At 61.6% G+C, this 18755-nt stretch overlaps 2 protein-coding genes across 4 annotated transcripts in view; one reads left to right on the top strand and one right to left on the bottom strand.

The window, feature by feature from the left end:
- LOC104063155 (DDB1- and CUL4-associated factor 8) overlaps positions 1 to 1841 on the top strand; it is a 12658-nt gene extending 10817 nt beyond the window's left edge. The window contains exon 12 of the mRNA XM_054050631.1: positions 1778 to 1841. Within this exon, the coding sequence (XP_053906606.1) occupies positions 1778 to 1841 (64 nt within the window). The remainder of the gene's footprint in view (positions 1 to 1777) is intronic.
- A 2901-nt stretch (positions 1842 to 4742) lies between these two features.
- On the bottom strand, positions 4743 to 17014 carry ARHGAP30 (Rho GTPase activating protein 30). 3 transcript variants are annotated; one of them, XM_054050755.1, is made up of 12 exons: positions 16710 to 17013; positions 14921 to 15023; positions 12622 to 12766; positions 12459 to 12541; positions 11659 to 11766; positions 11450 to 11577; positions 11233 to 11374; positions 10865 to 10965; positions 10692 to 10769; positions 9389 to 9823; positions 9105 to 9301; positions 4743 to 6758 (listed from the first exon to the last, which is right to left on the bottom strand). In XM_054050755.1, exons 1-12 carry the CDS (start codon positions 16816 to 16818, stop codon positions 4803 to 4805), a joined length of 3585 nt encoding a protein of 1194 aa, XP_053906730.1. In that variant the 5' UTR covers positions 16819 to 17013; the 3' UTR covers positions 4743 to 4802. The 3 variants fall into 3 exon arrangements, with proteins under 3 accessions (XP_053906730.1, XP_053906729.1, XP_053906731.1); XM_054050754.1 differs by having other exon boundaries at positions 11233 to 11577; positions 16710 to 17014; XM_054050756.1 differs by having other exon boundaries at positions 9389 to 9739; positions 11233 to 11577; positions 16710 to 17014.
- Positions 17015 to 18755: the final 1741 nt, after the last annotated feature.

The following is an 18755-nucleotide window of genomic DNA, read 5'->3' as shown; positions in this document are numbered from 1 at the left end:
GAGCAGGGATCCCCACCACTCGATGTCAGGACCCCCAATACCTCCGAGCTGAGACCCTCAAGCACCCCCAAAGCTGGGGACCCCTCACCACCCCAGAGTCAGGACCACCACCATCTCAGAGGTGGGACCCCATCATCCACAGATGGGACTCTTCACCACCCCAAAGGTGGACCCTCACCGGCCAAGAACCAGGACCACCCCCTCCCCTGGAGCCGGGGGACCCCCCCCCACCACCCCTGTCCCCCCAACTCACCCCTTCATCGCTCCGCTCGGTCGGGCATCAGCGGCAGCCGCGGAGCCCCCGGCGTTCACAGCCCTGCGGAGGCGGAGGAGTCGCTTGGGATGGGACCTCCCAATCCCACTGTCCCCCCAATCCCAGTGTCTCTCTCTCCTCCCAATCCCACTGTCCCCCCAATCCCAGTGTCTCTCCTCCCAATCCCACTGTCCCCCCAATACCAGTGTCTCTCCTCCCAATCCCACTGTCCCCCCAATACCAGTATCTCTCTCTCCTCCCAATCCCACCGTCCCTCCCAATCCCAGTGTCTCTCCTCCCAATCCCACTGTCCCCCCAATCCCAGTATCTCTCTCTCCTCCCAATCCCACCGTCCCCCTCAATCCCAGTGTCTCTCCTCCCAATCCCACTGTCCCCCCCAATCCCAGTGTGTCTCCCCTCAATCCCAGTGTCCCCCCCAATCCCACTGTCCCCCCAATCCCAGTGTCTCTCTCTCCTCCCAATCCCACCGTCCCCCTCAATCCCAGTGTCTCTCCTCCCAATCCCACTGTCCCCCCCAATCCCAGTGTGTCTCCCCTCAATCCCACTGTCCCCCTCAATCCCAGTGTCCCCCCCAATCCCACTGTCCCCCCAATCCCAGTGTCTCTCCCCTCAATCCCACTGTCCCCCTCAATCCCAGTGTCTCTCCTCCCAATCCCACTGTCCCCCCAATCCCAGTGTGTCTCCCCTCAATCCCACTGTCCCCCCAATCCCAGTGTGTCTCCCCTCAATCCCACTGTCCCTCAATCCCAGTGTCTCTCTCTCCTCCCAATCCCACTGTCCCCCCCAATCCCAGTGTGTCTCCCCTCAATCCCACTGTCCCTCAATCCCAGTGTCTCTCTCTCCTCCCAATCCCACTGTCCCCCCCCAATCCCAGTGTGTCTCCCCTCAATCCCACTGTCCCTCCCAATCCCACTGTCCCCCCAATCCCAGTGTCTCTCCCCTCAATCCCACTGTCCCCCTCAATCCCAGTGTCTCTCCTCCCAATCCCACTGTCCCCCCATCCCAGTGTGTCTCCCCTCAATCCCACTGTCCCCCCCAATCCCAGTGTCTCTCCTCCCAATCCCACTGTCCCCCCAATCCCAGTGTGTCTCCCCTCAATCCCACTGTCCCTCAATCCCAGTGTCTCTCTCTCCTCCCAATCCCACTGTCCCCCCCAATCCCAGTGTCTCTCCTCCCAATCCCACTGTCCCCCCAATCCCAGTGTGTCTCCCCTCAATCCCACTGTCCCTCAATCCCAGTGTCTCTCTCTCCTCCCAATCCCACTGTCCCCCCAATCCCAGTGTCTCTCCTCCCAATCCCACTGTCCCCCCCCAATCCCGGTCCCATCGCTCTCCCCTCATCCCGCGGGGGTCTCAGCCTTCCTCCCCCCGCCAATCCCGGGGATCTCTGCCTTCCTCCTCCTCCTCCTCCTCCTCCTCCGCCCCAGTTCCCCCCCCTCCTCCCTTATCCCGGTTTCTCGCCCCCCCCCCCGCTCCCGGTCCGCCCCCCGCTCGCCGCTGTCAGGCCCGGCCCGGGGTGGGCGGTGACAGCGGCGCTGCGGGCTCAGAGGGCCCCGGGGCGGCGGTGACAGGGCGGGGGGGGTGTGCAGGGGCGGGGGAGGCGGCCCGTGCTGGGGGGGGGGGTGTGGGGGAGCCCCGGCCCCGCCGTTACCTCGCCTCGCCGGGCCTCCCTGCGCGCGCTCAGCCCCTTGTCTCGCCATGGAGCCCTGCACATGCGCACAGAGCCGCCGCGCCGCCATGGCCGGGCCGGGCGGAAGTCGTTCCCAACGTCGCCATCTTGGGCGGTGAGTCGCCGGCGCCGCCATCTTGGAAGGGGGCGCGGCCGCCTCTATCTTGCCGCCATCTTGGAAGAGGGCAAGGCCCCCTCGGCCCGCCTCATCGCTCCGCCGGCGCCATCTCGGTGCGTGCCGGCTCCGCCGGGCGCCATCTTAGACGGCGACGCACAGCGCTTCCGCTCGGCGCCATCTTTGGGGAGGGCGGCGCCATCTTGGAAGCGGGCGGGGCTCCCCTCGTGGGGTCCCGCGCTCGTCAGAGCCGTCCCGGCGATCCGGTGCTGCCGCCGCGGGGTGAGGAAGCTCCGTCGTGTTCCTCGTGCCGGCCCGAGGCTCGGCTCTGCGCGGGGAACGCCCGTCCTGCCCCTGTCTTGAGGCCGCCCAGGGCGCCGCCATGTTGTACGGATGGGGCCGCCACAGACAAAGCCCGGCGACACCATTGTCCCCGCAGGGGCTCGAACCGGAAACACGGGGGAAGAGACACGGGGTCACAGGGGGTCACAGAGCCACCAAATCACTGAATCCCAGAGTCAAAGGGTGACAGATAGTGACAGAGTCACAGAAACGCCGAGGGACAGAGTCACAGTGGCAGAGATGCGCAATAGCGGCGTCAGAGAATCAAAGAGTGAGAGAAGGCGTAGAGAGACCGAATCGCAGAGTCCAAAAGTCACAGAATTCCAATGTCACAGAGTCACAAAAGCAGAGAATTCCGATGTCACAGAAACATAGTCACAAGGTCACACGGTGAGAGAGATACGGAATCGCAGAGATACGGAATAACAGAGATGCGGAATCGCAGAGATACGGAATCACAGAGATGCGGAATCGCAGAGATACGGAATCACAGAGATGCGGAATCGCAGAGATACGGAATCACAGAGATGCGGAATCGCAGAGATGCGGAATCGCAGAGGTACGGAATCACAGAGATACAGAATCACAGAGATACGGAATCGCAGAGATGCGGAATCGCAGAGATGCGGAATCACAGAGATACAGAATCACAGAGATGCGGAATCGCAGAGATGCGGAATCGCAGAGATACGGAATCGCAGAGATGCGGAATTGCAGAGATGCGGAATCGCAGAGATACGGAATCGCAGAGATACGGAATCACAGAGATACGGAATCGCAGAGATGCGGAATCGCAGAGATACGGAATCGCAGAGATGCGGAATCGCAGAGATACGGAATCACAGAGATACGGAATCGCAGAGATACGGAATCACAGAGATACGGAATCGCAGAGATACGGAATCACAGAGATACAGAATCGCAGAGATACAGAATCACAGAGATACGGAATCGCAGAGATACGGAATCACAGAGATACAGAATCGCAGAGATACGGAATCACAGAGATACGGAATCGCAGAGATGCGGAATAGCAGAGATGCGGAATCACAGAGATATGGAATCACAGAGATGCGGAATCGCAGAGGTACGGAATCACAGAGATATGGAATCGCAGAGATACAGAATAACAGAGATGCGGAATCGCAGAGATACGGAATCACAGAGATACGGAATCGCAGAGATACGGAATCACAAAGATATGGAATCACAGAGATACGGAATCACAGAGATACGGAATCGCAGAGTTGTGGAATCACAGAGATACGGAATCGCAGAGATGCGGAATCGCAGAGATACGGAATCGCAGAGATACGGAATCGCAGAGATGCGGAATCGCAGAGATACGGAATCACAGAGATGCGGAATCACAGAGATATGGAATAACAGAGATGCGGAATAACAGAGATGCGGAATCGCAGAGATACGGAATCGCAGAGATACGGAATCACAGAGATACGGAATCACAGAGATGTGGAATCGCAGAGATACAGAATAACAGAGATGCGGAATCGCAGAGATGCGGAATCGCAGAGATGCGGAATCGCAGAGACGTGGAATCGCAGAGTCAGAAAATCACAGAATTCCCGAGTCACAAAGTCACAGCGTCAGAAAGTCACAAAGTCACAGAGTGACAGTGACAGTCACAGAAACAGTCACAGAATGGCAAAGTCCCACAGAGTGACAGAGTCACAGTCACCAAATCACAGAATGCCACAGTCGCAAAGTGACACAGAGTCGCAGAAACGGTCGCAGAAACTCAGAGTGGAGAATCGCAGAGTCACAACCCCACAGTTACCGAATCAGAGCATCACTCCCAGAATCAGAGCCATTCAGTCTGAAACAGAGCTTTGAGATCATTGAGTCCAACCCCAAACCATCCACCAAGTTCACCTCTAAACGGTGTCCCTTTGGCACAAGGAGCAGCTGCCGCTACAAGAAGTGGAATATTTGAATCGAAGCTAAAGTAGAATCATAGAATCACAGAATATCCCCGAGTCAGAAGGGACCCACAAGGACCATCGACTCCAACTCCTGTACCTGCACGGGACAACCCCAACGTTCACACCGTGATTGGTGTCGTCTTCTCCAATCCCTTCTGTTTGTGGCCTTTCCCCATCTCAAATGCCGGATCGGGCAGAACCGGCTCCAAAGCTCCAGGGAGGAAGAGATTTGACTGTTGGAGGGGTCATAACGTTAAAACGAGTCCTTAGGAAGGGGTAGAACATCCATCCCAACTCCTCGATCGCTGGAGATCGTCCCCTTTGTGTGTCCGGCGCTGAAATTAAAGGCTCTTTGCTTTCCGAAACTCCAAACCGACTCTTACAGAGTTTATTTGCCAACATTTTCGCTCTCACTTGAGCTCTGCATCCCACGCCTTTGTCCACCCGGCATCCCCGGGGCTCAGCGCTTGCCCTCGGTGCCCACCGACCGCCGTGGCAAAGGCATCGCCGTCCCCTCAACCTGAGCCGCCAACCGGACCCCTCCGAGCCACCCCCGAGCCGCCGCCTCACCCTCGGGGACCCCCACGCAGCTGAGGGGCCGCGGGCGCCGTGGCCGCAGAGGGGCTTGCTGGAACGGCAGCGCCCGTGCGGCGGCGGGCGCCCGTTCCTCCCCACCGTACGTCTTCATCCTCCTCACCGGCACCTCGCCCAGGTGCTGCTCGGCAGCCTTGGCCACCGCCGCGTCAAAGGAGAGGCTGACGCCCTCGCGCCAGCTCGCTCGCCGTGCGCCGGCACCCGCGGCCGGTGAGGAGGGTCCCTCTGGCACAGCCACGTCCCCCATCACAGCCATCGCCGCGTTGGAGAAGACGCTGCTGCCCTCTCGCCTTGCCCCGACGCCGTGGGGCGGGCGTCCACCCTGCGCCGTGGGGCTGAGGGGCTGCCGGCGTGGCACAGCCGCGTTCCCCTCCATGGCCAGGGCTCCATCCTGCGCCGTGGGGCTGAAGGGCGGCACGGTTGTGTTCTCCTCGGCGGCCGCAGGCGACCACGGGTGCAGCGATGGGGGAATCCTGGCGAATTGGGGCTTGGGTGGCACGACGGGCACCGAGCGTGCCTGCTGCACACGGACGGTGCGGGTGGCCAGGCGCACCGGGGCGCTGCCGTCACGGCGTAGCGTGGCTGCAGGCTCAGGGCACCCCGGATCGGCTCCCTCGAAGGGAGCGCCGCGCAGATCCGGCGCCGAGGCAGACAGCGAGGGGTAAGCGGGGCTGTTGCCAGTGGTGGCACTGCCCAACCCCATGCTGGCCATGAAGAGCGGGAGGACAACCTCGGGGACAACCTCAGGGATAGACCGGGGGACAACCTCGGGGACAGAGCCAGGGACAACCTCAGAGACAGACCCGGGGACAACCTCGGTGACAGACCCAGAGACAGAGCTGGGAACAGCATTGGGTACAACCTCGGGGACAACCTCCGGGATAGACCTGGGGACAACCTCGGGGACAACCTCAGGGATGGACCTGGGGACAACCTCAGGGACAACCTCGGGGATAGACCCGGGGACAACCTCGGGGACAACCTTGGGGATAGACCCAGGGACAACCTCAGGGACAGCATCAGGGACAACCATAGGGACAACCACGGGGACGTCATCAGGGCCAACCTTGGGGACAGCCTTGAGGACAGACCCGGGGCCAACGTCGGGGACAGCCTTGGGGACAGCCCCAGGGACAGCTTCAGAGACAACGCTGGGGACAACCGCAGGGACAGCCTTGAGGACAGACTCCATGACCAGAGGCTCCCCTGGCTCCTCCACCAAGGAGGCTGGAGGGGACCCCAGAAAAGGCTGGACTTGGCCCTCCTCGGCCTCCTCTGGGGTGGGGGGACTGGAATCAGCTCTGTTCTCTTCACCGTCTTCCTCGAACACGTCAGGAGCCACCCCTGCACCCGCAGGACCGCCATCTTCTCCAGCCTCATCCCTCAGGCTGGTGTTGGCGCTGGAGTCTATTCTGGTGGGACTGGAGCCGCCATCCGTGTCCCTCTCTCCTCCACCCCCTTCCTGCTGGGTGACCCCGGGATGGTCCCCATCACCCGTGGCATCCTCCTTCTCGGAGCACGGCACTGGAGATGTGTCCTGCGGCACCGCGGTGCTGTTGGCGTCAGGAGGGGCTGATGTCCCTGGAACCGTCCCCTCACCTGGCAGCTCGTTGAGGGGCTCCAGCGACGCCGCCAGTGGGCTGAGGTCATCGTGGGCACTGAGGAACATCTCATCTGAGTCAGTGTCGCCAGCAGGTTCCTCGGTGTCCCCAGCAGTGTCCTCGATGTCGAAGCCGCTGGGTGCCATGAAGAACATCTCTTCATCCATGCACTCCTCGATGGAGAGGTAGCTGGCCGGCTGCTCGGTGAGGGGCTCCCCTGGCTGGAGACGGGAATGAAGGTGTGACAGCCAGGGCAGAGACCCCAGCCATGCACCCAGCACCGGGAAGCCCTGAGTCTGAGTGCCGGGAGGACAATGCCACCCTGTCCCCAACCTTATCCCCTCCATCCCCATTCCCTCATGCACATCCTCATCACCCCATCTCTGCCCTCTCCAACTCCATGCCAGCCCTCGCCATCGCATTCCTGTCCTCTTCATCACCACCCTGTGCCCTGCACCTCTATCCCCTCCATCTCCATCCCCATCCCCTCCATCCTCACCACCGTCCCCTCAGTTCCATCCCCATCCACTCCATTCTCACCACCGTCCCCTCAGTTCCATCCCCATCCCCTCCATCCTCACCACCGTCCCCTCAGTTCCATCCCCATCCCCTCCATCCTCACCACCGTCCCCTCAGTTCCATCCCCATCCCCTCCATCCTCACCACCGTCCCCTCAGTTCCATCCCCATCCCCTCCATCCTCACCACCGTCCCCTCAGTTCCATCCCCATCCCCTCCATCCTCACCACCGTCCCCTCAGTTCCATCCCCATCCACTCCATCCTCACCACCATCCCCTCAGTTCCATCCTCATCCACTCCATCCTCACCACCATTCCCTCAGTTCCATCCCCATCCCCTCCATCCTCACCACCATCCCCTCAGTTCCATCCTCATCCACTCCATCCTCACCACCATTCCCTCAGTTCCATCCCCATCCCCTCCATCCTCACCACCATCCCCTCAGTTCCATCCTCATCCCCTCCATCCTCACCACCATCCCCTCAGTTCCATCCTCATCCACTCCATCCTCACCACCATTCCCTCAGTTCCATCCCCATCCCCTCCATCCTCACCACCGTCCCCTCAGTTCCATCCCCATCCCCTCCATCCTCACCACCGTCCCCTCAGTTCCATCCCCATCCACTCCATCCTCACCACCGTCCCCTCAGTTCCATCCCCATCCACTCCATCCTCACCACCGTCCCCTCAGTTCCATCCTCATCCCCTCCATCCTCACCACCGTCCCCTCAGTTCCATCCTCATCCCCTCCATCCTCACCACTGTCCCGTCAGTTCCATCCCCATCCCCTTCATCCTCACCACCATCCCCTCCATCTCCATCCCCATCCACTCCATCCTCACCACCGTCCCCTCAGTTCCATCCCCATCCCCTCCATCCTCACCACCGTCCCCTCAGTTCCATCCCCATCCCCTCCATCCTCACCACCGTCCCCTCAGTTCCATCCCCATCCACTCCATCCTCACCACCGTCCCCTCAGTTCCATCCCCATCCACTCCATCCTCACCACCGTCCCCTTCAGTTCCATCCCCATCCCCTCCATCTTCACCACCGTCCCCTCAGTTCCATCCCTATCCACTCCATCTTCACCACCGTCCCCTCAGTTCCATCCCCATCCACTCCATCCTCACCACCGTCCCCTCAGTTCCATCCCCATCCCCTCCATCTTCACCACCGTCCCCTCAGTTCCATCCCCATCCCCTCCATCCTCACCACTGTCCCCTCAGTTCCATCCTCATCCCCTCCATCCTCACCACCGTCCCCTCAGTTCCATCCCCATCCCCTCCATCTTCACCACCGTCCCCTCAGTTCCATCCCTATCCACTCCATCTTCACCACCGTCCCCTCAGTTCCATCCCCATCCACTCCATCCTCACCACCGTCCCCTCAGTTCCATCCTCATCCCCTCCATCCTCACCACCGTCCCCTCAGTTCCATCCTCATCCCCTCCATCCTCACCACTGTCCCCTCAGTTCCATCCCCATCCCCTTCATCCTCACCACCGTCCCCTCAGTTCCATCCTCATCCACTCCATCCTCACCACCGTCCCCTCAGTTCCTTCCCCATCACCTCCATCCTCACCACCGTCCCCTCAGTTCCATCCCCATCCCCTCCATCCTCACCACCGTCCCCTCAGTTCCATCCCCATCCACTCCATCCTCACCACCGTCCCCTCAGTTCCATCCCCGTCCACTCCATCCTCACCACCATCCCCTCAGTTCCATCCCCATCCACTCCATCCTCACCACCGTCCCCTCAGTTCCATCCTCATCCCCTCCATCCTCACCACTGTCCCCTCAGTTCCATCCCCGTCCCCTCCATCCTCACCACCGTCCCCTCAGTTCCATCCCCGTCCCCTCCATCCTCACCACCGTCCCCTCAGTTCCATCCCCATCCCCTTCATCCTCACCACCATCCCCTCCATCTCCATCCCCATCCACTCCATCCTCACCACCATCCCCTCAGTTCCATCCCCATCCCCTCCGTCCTTGTCCCTGTCCCCTCGGAGGTGACCTCCTGCCCCAACCCCACCACTGCTGGCCGCTCACGTTCATGAACCCGCTCTCCATGCCCTCCTCGATGGCCAGGAAGCCTTCGGCATCGCCGGGAACGGGCAGCAGGGACCGCATGTCCGGCTCGCCATCCCCAACGCCCTCCAGCCATGGCTCCTGGCTGTCCAGGAAGGCGAAAGAATCCCGTAGCTCCAGGGAGAGCCGCGTCTCCTCCATGTCCATCTTCTCCTCCCCTGCGGAGGGAAGCAGAGGGTTGAACCCTTGGCAATCCCAGCGTTTTGGGGGTCCCACTCCGGCTGATCCCGGTGGTTGGCGCTCACCAACGCGGTGCTGGTTCTCCTCGGGGTCTGCGGTGGAGCGGTGGGTGGTCGGCTCTCGGGTCCCGGCCAGCGCCGGGCACGGCTGCCCCCGTGTCAGGCGGGAGAGGTTGGAGGTGATGTGGAAGGGGACGGTGACAGAGAAAGGGCCGGAGATGTGGACGCCGGCGCACTTCTCGGCGCGGCTGCGAGCGCCTTTGGGTGAGCGGCCGGGGGCCACCAGCGCGGCACGGCCGGCCCTGGGGGTGGTGGGCTCCGACTTGGTGCTGTTCTCGCCCTCCGAGTCGGGGCTCCGCGCATCCTCCGTTGCCTTCAGCTTCTCCTCCAGGCCCTGGTCCGGCACGGAGCAGCATTCTGGCGGCGTAGAGCAGGCGTCAAAGCTCTCGCGGCGCTGTGGCGGCTGCTTCCCCACCCGCTGCGGGCTCAGCCCCGGGGGCTCTGCGGTGGCACGGCAGCGTCAGGACTGGCAGTGGCTCCTGATCCCCACAGCTCCCGGCACCCAACGGCCCAGCCAGGAGGCGCCACGGCAGCCCATCGTCTCCCTCCATTCCCACCCCATCTTCTCCATCCCCACCCTCTTTCTCCATCCCTACCCCATCTTCTCCATCCCCATCCTCTTTCTCCATCCCTACCCCATCTTCTCCATCCCCACCCTCTTTCTCCATCCCTACCCCATCTTCTCCATCCCCATCCTCTTTCTCCATCCCTACCCCATCTTTCCCATCCCCACCCTCTTTCTCCATCCCCATCCTCTTTCTCCATCCCTACCCCATCTTCTCCATCCCCATCCTCTTTCTCCATCCCTACCCCATCTTCTCCATCCCCATCCTCTTTCTCCATCCCTACCCCATCTTCTCCATTCCCATCCTCTTTCTCCATCCCTACCCCATCTTCCCCATCCCCACCCCATCTTCTCCATCCCCATCCTTTCTCCATCCCTACCCCATCTTCTCCATCCCTACCCCATATTCTCCATCCCCACCCCATCTTCTCTATCCCCACCCTCTTTCTCCATCCCTACCCCATCTTCTCCATCCCCATCCTCTTTCTCCATCCCTACCCCATCTTCCCCATCCCCACCCTCTTTCTCCATCCCTACCCCATCTTCTCCATCCCCACCCTCCGTTCTCAATCCGTGTCCTTCCTTCTCCTTCTCCATCCCATCTCCCACATCCTTCTTCTCCATTCCCGTTCTCCGTCTCCATCCCATCCTCCTTCTCCATCCCCACACCATCTTCTCCACCCCTACCCTGTCCCCATGACCCCACCCAGGGATGGGGACAGTTCCTGCGGCGCATCCTCTCACCATCACTGGAGAAGGGGACAGAGCTGAGCGAGTCCATGCTCTTGGCCGGCCGCAAGCTCATCTTTCCACCCTTGTCATCTACTCGGGGCGAAGAAGAAGCAGAGTGGGGCCACGTGGGGCAGCAGCGGGGTTGGGGGGGGTCCCTCCTTTTGGACTCCATTGTCGCTCCTCACCTTTCTCCTCCACCTTGGGCACCTTCCGCTTGGCCTCATGGCTGGAGCGACCCAGGTTGAAGATGGATCTCCACTTCTTGGCTTTGAGGGACCCCTTCCTCCTGTGGGACCCCGGGCACGGTGGGCACGTGTGGGCACGCTTTGGCACGCCTATGCACGCTTGCGTGTACGCATGGGCACCTTGCGTGGTGCCTTTGGACCCGTGCAAGACCCCGCGCACACCAACAAGCACGTGTGCAGGAGCGCGTGTCCACGCTCGTGTGCGCAGATAACGTGTTGGTGGGATTCCACGTGCGCAGAACACTCGTGTTCGTGGCACTGCCTGGGCTGAGGGGGGGTCCCGAGAGAGAGGAAGAGGGGGGTCCTACCTGTGGTCGCTGAGCTCGATGATGGTGTGGTAGGGGCGGATGGCGGGGGGTCCATCGCCCTGGCTGAGCGCCGCCGGCACGTGGTATGGTGGTGGCTGCCTGTGGTCCCCCAGCAGCAGGGACCGCCGGGAGGGCTCCCCGCCTGCAGACCACGGGGATGGAGCATCAGGATCCCATCGGGATCCCCGTGCCGTCCCCGCGTCCGTTCCATCCGTACCGTGCAGGGGGGCGTCTCCGAAGAGCTGCTCGACGTGAGTGAGGATGAATTCCACCACGATGGACTGGACTCGCACCTCCATGAACGCTGCCGTCCCGTTGAACCCCGTCGCCTCGATGTCCTTCGACCTGCGGAGATGCCGGGATAAGGGGGGGAGTTGAGGCTCTGGGGGCACCTGTCACCCCACGTCCCCTCAGCCCGGCGCTCACCGCAGCAGGTTGGGGGCCCAAACGATGGCCAAGTTGCGTGCGTGCATGTTGGTGCGGCTGCTGTAGGAGGCCATGCGCAGGAGGTGCCGCATCAGGAACTCCAGGGTCCTGTGGATGGAGAGGGTGGAGGTGGGATGAGGATGGAGCAGCTGGGATGGAGGTGGAGAAATTGAGATGGAGAGGGTGGAGGTGGGAAGGGGATGGAGCAGCTGGGATGGAGAAATTGAGATGGAGAGGATGGAGGTGGGATGGAGATGGAGCAGCTGGAATGGAGATGGAGAAATTGAGATGGAGAGGGTGGAGGTGGGAAGGGGATGGAGCAGCTGGGATGGAGAAATTGAGATGGAGAGGATGGAGGTGGGATGGGGATGGAGCAGCTGGGATGGAGAAATTGAGATGGAGAAGATGGAGGTGGGATGGAGATGGAGCAGCTGGAATGGAGATGGAGAAATTGAGATGGAGAGGGTGGAGGTGGGAAGGGGATGGAGCAGCTGGGATGGAGAAATTGAGATGGAGAAGATGGAGGTGGGATGGGATGGAGCAGCTGGGATGGAGATGGAGAAATTGAGATGGAGAGGATGGAGGTGGGATGGGGATGGAGCAGCTGGGATGGAGATGGAGAAATTGAGATGGAGAGGGTGGAGGTGGGATGGGATGGAGCAGCTGGGATGGAGATGGAGAAATTGAGATGGAGAGGATGGAGGTGGGATGGGGATGGAGCAGCTGGGATGGAGATGGAGAAATTGAGATGGAGAGGATGGAGGTGGGATGGTTTTTGGGGTCCCCCCATGTCCCCTTACCTATAGTGGGGTGGTGGCAGCTCCTTCAACACCTCCTTGATCTTCACCAGGCGAGCTTCTTCCATCTGGAGGGCCACCGCGTCCTGCGGGGACGGGGAGGGGGTGACACGGGCCATCTCCTCAGGGGTTGGGGACAACGGGGAGGGGGCCAGGGGACACGCACGGCAAACTTGTCGTAGAGTTGGTAGGTGAGGAGCGGGTTGGGAAGCTCGCGGAAGTACGCCTTGCAGAGCGAGCTGACGCAGTGGATGTCCTGCAGGAACACGTCCTTCCCCAGGTCCGGGCAGCGGTCGGCATCGAACTCCTGCCTGCGGGATGGGGACACGGACAGGGATGGGGACGGGGACACGGAGAGGGGTGAGGATGGAGATAGGAATGGGAATGGGGATGGGGATAGGGATGGGGACGGGGACACAGAGAGGGATGAGGATGGAGACGGGAATGGGAATGGGGACAGGGATGGGGACACGGACAGGGATGGGGACGGGGACACGGAGAGGGATCAGGATGGAGATGAGAATGGGAATGGGGACAGGGATGGGGACGGGGACACAGGGAACAGGATGGAGATGACAATGGGAATGGGGACAGGGATGGGGAGGAGGACAGGGATGGGGACGGGGACACAGAGAGGGATCAGGATGGAGATGAGAATGGGAATGGGGACAGGGATGGGGATGGGGACACAGAGAGGGATGAGGATGGAGATGGGAATGGGAATGGGGACAGGAATGGGGACGGGGACACGGAGAGGGATCAGGATGGAGACGGAAATGGGAATGGGGACAGGGATGGGAACGAGGACAGGGATGGGGGTGGGGACACGGAGAGGGATCAGGATGGAGATGGGAATGGGAATGGGGACAGGGATGGGGACATGGACAGAGATGGGGACGGGGACACAGGGAACAGGATGGAGATGAGAATGGGAATGGGGACAGGGATGGGGACACGGACAGGGATGGGGACGGGGACACGGAGAGGGATGAGGATGGAGATGGGAATGGGAATGGGGATAGGGATGGGGACGGGGACACAGGGAACAGGATGGAGATGAGAATGGGAATGGGGACAGGGATGGGGAGGAGGACAGGGATGGGGATGGGGACACAGAGAGGGATGAGGATGGAGATGACAATGGGAATGGGGACGGGGATGGGGATGGGGACACAGAGAGGGATCAGGATGGAGACGGGAATGGGAATGGGGACAGGGATGGGGACACAGAGAGGGAACAGGATGGAGGTGAGAATGGGAATGGAGACGTGGATGGGGACAAAGACAGGGATGGGGACATGGACAGGGACGGGGATGGGGACAGGGATGAGAATGAGGACAGGGATGGGAAAAAGGATGGGGATGGGGACAGGGATGGGGACAGGGGACAGGGATGGGGATGGGAATGGGAATGGGGACAAGGGCAGGGATCAGGATGGGGATGGAGACGGTGATAGGGATGGGGACAGGGATGGGGACAGCAGGGTCTCTCCCCTTGTCCCCACTCTTCAGCCGTGCCCTGGTGGCATTGTGCCGGGGTGGGACGTGTCCCCAGGGAGGACGGAAGGGTATCCAGGCTGATCCCTGCCAGCGGGAATCAGGGACACGCGGGGATCCTCGCTGTCCCCGGGGAGCGGACACAGCCCCAGCGGGGTGTGAACGGGGAGGTTCATCATCGGGAACCTCTGGGGCACGGCCGGGATGGAGGGGATTCCAGGGATACGGGGACACCGAGGATGTGGGGAACCCTGGGGATGAGGGGACACAGAAAAAAGGGGAAAAGAACCAAAAAAACCCACCAAACCCCACCCAAATATGGAAAAAAAATGAAAGAGAAATCGAGAATGAAAAAGGAAACGATCAGAAGGGAGAAGGGAGAACAGGGCTGGAGCCGGGGCGGCAGGGCCGGATCCGGACAGCTCAGCACCGGGCCCGGCTCTGGCACCTTCCCCTGCTCTCTCCTCTCATCCCATCCCATCCCCATCTCCATCCCTTCCCTTCCTGTCCCAGTCCCATCTTCCTCCAGTTGTCCCCTCCATCCTGCCTGGTCCATCTCCATCCCCATCCCCATCCCCATCCTCCACCTGTCTCCCTCCTCTTTTCCTCTTCTTTGGTCCTGTCTGGTGTCCCAGCTCCATCCAAGCTCCCTCTGTGCCTGATCATCTCCTCTGCTCCATCCCCCATCCCATCCTATTTCCATCTCAGGTGCTCCATCCCCATCCCACCTCCATCCTCTCCATTCCCATCCTGTCTCCATCTCAGGTGCTCCATCCCCATCCCACCTCCGTCCTCTCCATTCCCATCCTGTCTCCATCTCAGGTGCTCCATCTCCATCCCACCTCCATCCCCTCCATTCCCATCCTGTCTCCATCTCAGGTGCTCCATCCCCATCCCACCTCCATCCTCTCCATCTCAACTGCTCCATCTCCATCCCGTCTTCCTCCCTCCCACCCGGCTTCACTCACCGCAGCCGCTGGATGTTGGAAGAGACTCCGGAGAGGCGGTAGATCCCATCCACCACCCCGTGCTGCTCCACGAACTCAGTGCAGCTCCTCAGCACCTGTGGCACTGCCGGATGGGCACCACAGGGTCACCATCGCCTTCTCCTCAGCCCCCAGATCCAGTCCCCAGGGATGGGGCCACTGAATCCCAAGGGATGAGGCCACCGAATCCCAAGGGATGGGGCCACTGAATCCCAAGGGATGGGGCCACTGAATCCCAAGGGATGGGGCCACTGAATTTCAAGGGATGAGGCCACCAAATCCTCAGGGATGAGGCCACCGAATCCCAAGGGATGGAGTCACCAAGTCCTCAGGGATGAGGCCACCAAATCCCAAGGGATGGGGCCACCAAGTCCTCAGGGATGAGGCCACCGAATCCCAAGGGATGGGGCCACCAAATCCCAAGGGATGGAGTCACCAAATCCCAAGGGATGGGGCCACCAAGTCCTCAGGGATGAGGCCACCAAATCCCAAGGGATGAGGCCACCGAATCCCAAGGGATGGAGCCACTGAATCCCAAGGGATGGAGTCACCAAATCCCAAGGGATGGAGTCACCAAGTCCTCAGGGATGAGGCCACCGAATCCCAAGGGATGGAGCCACCGAATCCCAAGGGATGGGGCCACCAAGTCCTCAGGGATGAGGCCACTGAATCCCAAGGGATGGGGCCACCAAATCCCCAGGGATGGAGTCACCAAGTCCTCAGGGATGAGGCCACCAAATCCCAAGGGATGGAGCCACTGAATCCCAAGGGATGGAGCCACCGAATCCCAAGGGATGGGGCCAACAAGTCCTCAGGGATGAGGCCACCAAATCCCAAGGGATGGGGCCACCAAGTCCTCAGGGGTGAGGCCACCAAATCCCAAGGGATGGAGCCACTGAATCCCAAGGGATGGAGCCACCGAATCCCAAGGGATGGGGCCACCAAATCCCAAGGGATGGAGCCACCAAGTCCTCAGGGATGAGGCCACCAAATCCCAAGGGATGGGGCCACCAAGTCCTCAGGGATGAGGCCACCAAATCCTAAGGGATGGGGCCACCAAGTCCTCAGGGATGAGGCCACCAAATCCCAAGGGATGAGGCCACCGAATCCCAAGGGATGGAGCCACTGAATCCCAAGGGATGGAGCCACAGAATCCCCAGGGATGGAGTCACCAAGTCCTCAGGGATGAGGCCACCAAATCCCAAGGGATGGAGTCACCAAATCCCAAGGGATGGAGTCACCAAGTCCTCAGGGATGAGGCCACCGAATCCCAAGGGATGGAGTCACCAAGTCCTCAGGGATGAGGCCACCGAATCCCAAGGGATGGGGCCACCAAGTCCCAAGGGATGGGGCCACTGAATCCCCAGGGATGGAGCCACCAAGTCCCAAGGGATGAGGCCACCGAATCCCCAGGGATGGAGCCACCGAATCCCAAGGGATGAGGCCACCGAATCCCCAGGGATGGAGTCACCAAGTCCTCCCGGATGAGGCCATTGAGTCGGCAGAGTTGGGCCCACCGGGTCCCCAACGATGGCGTCCCCTGGGCTGTGCCGGTGATTTGGCCACGGAGCGGTGGCCTCGCGTCCCCCAAACCTCACCGGGGCCTCTCCGCTCTCTTCCCGGCTGCGACGCTTACTCAACCGCCACTGACGCAACAGCGCGGGGCGATTCCCCTCCGTCTCCTCCCCGGGGGTCCCCTCCGCCTTCCGCCACCCGTTGGGGTTCGGGGGGAAGGAAAGCACCGGGTTTGGGGGTTTCGGGGGGCACTCACCGTCCTGCCCCGAGCGCTGCAGGTGCTCCGCGAGGTCGCAGCCGAACACTCGCTCCCTGGAGCCGCCCTTGCGCCTCGCCTTGTGCCGCGCCTTCAGCGCCAGCGCCATGGGGACCCCCTCACCGGGGACCCCTCCACCGGGGACCCCTCCACCGGGGACTCGGGGGGGCAACCGAGGAACCCCGAGGCTCCCGCGCAGCCTCCGGGCCGCTCAATCCCCGCTGCCGGTGGCTTCGAGGCCGCTTCCTGCTCGCCGGCGCCTCGAAACCACAAGGCAGGGCTGGGGCGCTTCCGCACGCCCTTGCACGGCCCCGGCAGCTCGGGCACGCTCGCGCACGCTCGTGCATGTCCCTGGGCACGCTCGTGCATGCTCGTGCATGCTCGTGCATGTCCCTGGGCACGCTCGTGCATGCTCGTGCATGTCCCTGGGCACGCTCGTGCACGCTCGTGCATGTCCCTGGGCACGCTCGTGCATGCTCGTGTGTGCTTCTATCCGCTGGTGCACGCTCACACGTGCTTGTGCATGCTCGCACACGCTCGGGCATGAGCCGGCGATGCTCGTGCACGCTCACTTGAGCTCGCAATGCTTGCACACGCTGGCTCGTGCACGCTCGTATGCACTTCTATGCGATGCACTGTGCTCGTGCACACTCACATGAGCTCGCAATGCTTGCACACGCCGGCTCGTGCATGCTCATGTGCACTTCCATGCTATGCGCTGTACTCGTGCACACTCACATGAGCTCGCAATGCTTGCACACGCCTGCTCGTGCACGCTCGTACGCACTTGTGTGTGCTCGTACGCACTTCCATGCGATGTGCTGTACTCATGCACACTCACACGAGCTTGCAATGCTTGCACACGCTGGCTCGTGCACGCTCGTATGCACTTCCATGTGATGCGCTGTACTCATGCACACTCACATGAGCTCGCAATGCTTGCACACTCTTGCTCGTGCACGCTCGTACACACCTGTGTGTGCTCGTATGCACTACCATGCTATGGGCTGTACTCGTGCACGCTCACATGAGCTCGCAATGCTTGCACACGCCTGCTCGTGCACACTCGTACGCACTTGTGTGTGCTCGTACGCACTTCCATGCGATGGGCTGTACTTGCACACGCTCACACGAGCTTGCAATGCTTGCACACGCTGGCTCGTGCACGCTCGTATGCACTTCCATGTGATGCGCTGTACTCATGCACACTCACATGAGCTCGCAATGCTTGCACACTCTTGCTCGTGCACGCTCGTACGCACCTGTGTGTGCTCGTATGCACTACCATGCGATGGGCTGTACTCGTGCACACTCACATGAGCTCGTAATGCTTGCACACACTTGCTGGTGCACGCTCATACGCACTTGGGTGTGCTCATACATACTTCCATGCGATGGGCCGTTCTCGTGCACGCTCACATGAGCTCGCAATGCTTGCACACCTTTGCTCGTGCACACTCGTACACACTTGTGTGTGCTCGTACGCACTTCCATGCGATGCGCTGTACTCGTGCACGCTCACACGAGCTCGCGCGTGCTTTGACACGCTCCTGCACGGCCACCCTTGCACACGAGTGCACAAGCAGCCCCCCGTGAGCCCCCCCTCAGCCCAGACACACTCGACACGGGGTCCCGGGGTCCCGCGGGGGTTTATTTACAAGCGGGGCCGAGCCAGGGGGGGTCCCCGTCCTATACAGCTCTGTACACACCACCCCAGGGACCCCCCCCACCCCCGTGGGGTCCCCCGTGGCAGTCTAGGGGGGGGACACAAGAGGGTCTGGGGGGGGTCTGGGGGGGCAGCCGGGATGGGGAGGGGGTGACAGAAGCGTCCCAAGTGCTACCAGCGAAAGCGCGTCCCGAGCGGGGACGGCCGCGTGTCCCCAACGCCACGAGGGAAGGAGCCCAACCTGGAGTCCAAAGGGGTGTGGGGGGCGCTGAGCCCCATCGGGGGGTCCTGCCCCGTCTGGTCCCCACGCCCAGGGGGGTCCCCACGCCCAGGGGGGTCCCCGTGACCAGGGGGGTCCCCACGGCCAGGGGGGTTCCCCG

Source organism: Cuculus canorus, chromosome 28, assembly GCF_017976375.1.
Source record: "Cuculus canorus isolate bCucCan1 chromosome 28, bCucCan1.pri, whole genome shotgun sequence".
Lineage (NCBI taxonomy): Eukaryota > Metazoa > Chordata > Aves > Cuculiformes > Cuculidae > Cuculus > Cuculus canorus.
Note: the sequence above shows the minus strand (reverse complement) of the source record. Positions and strands in the feature narration are given on the sequence as shown.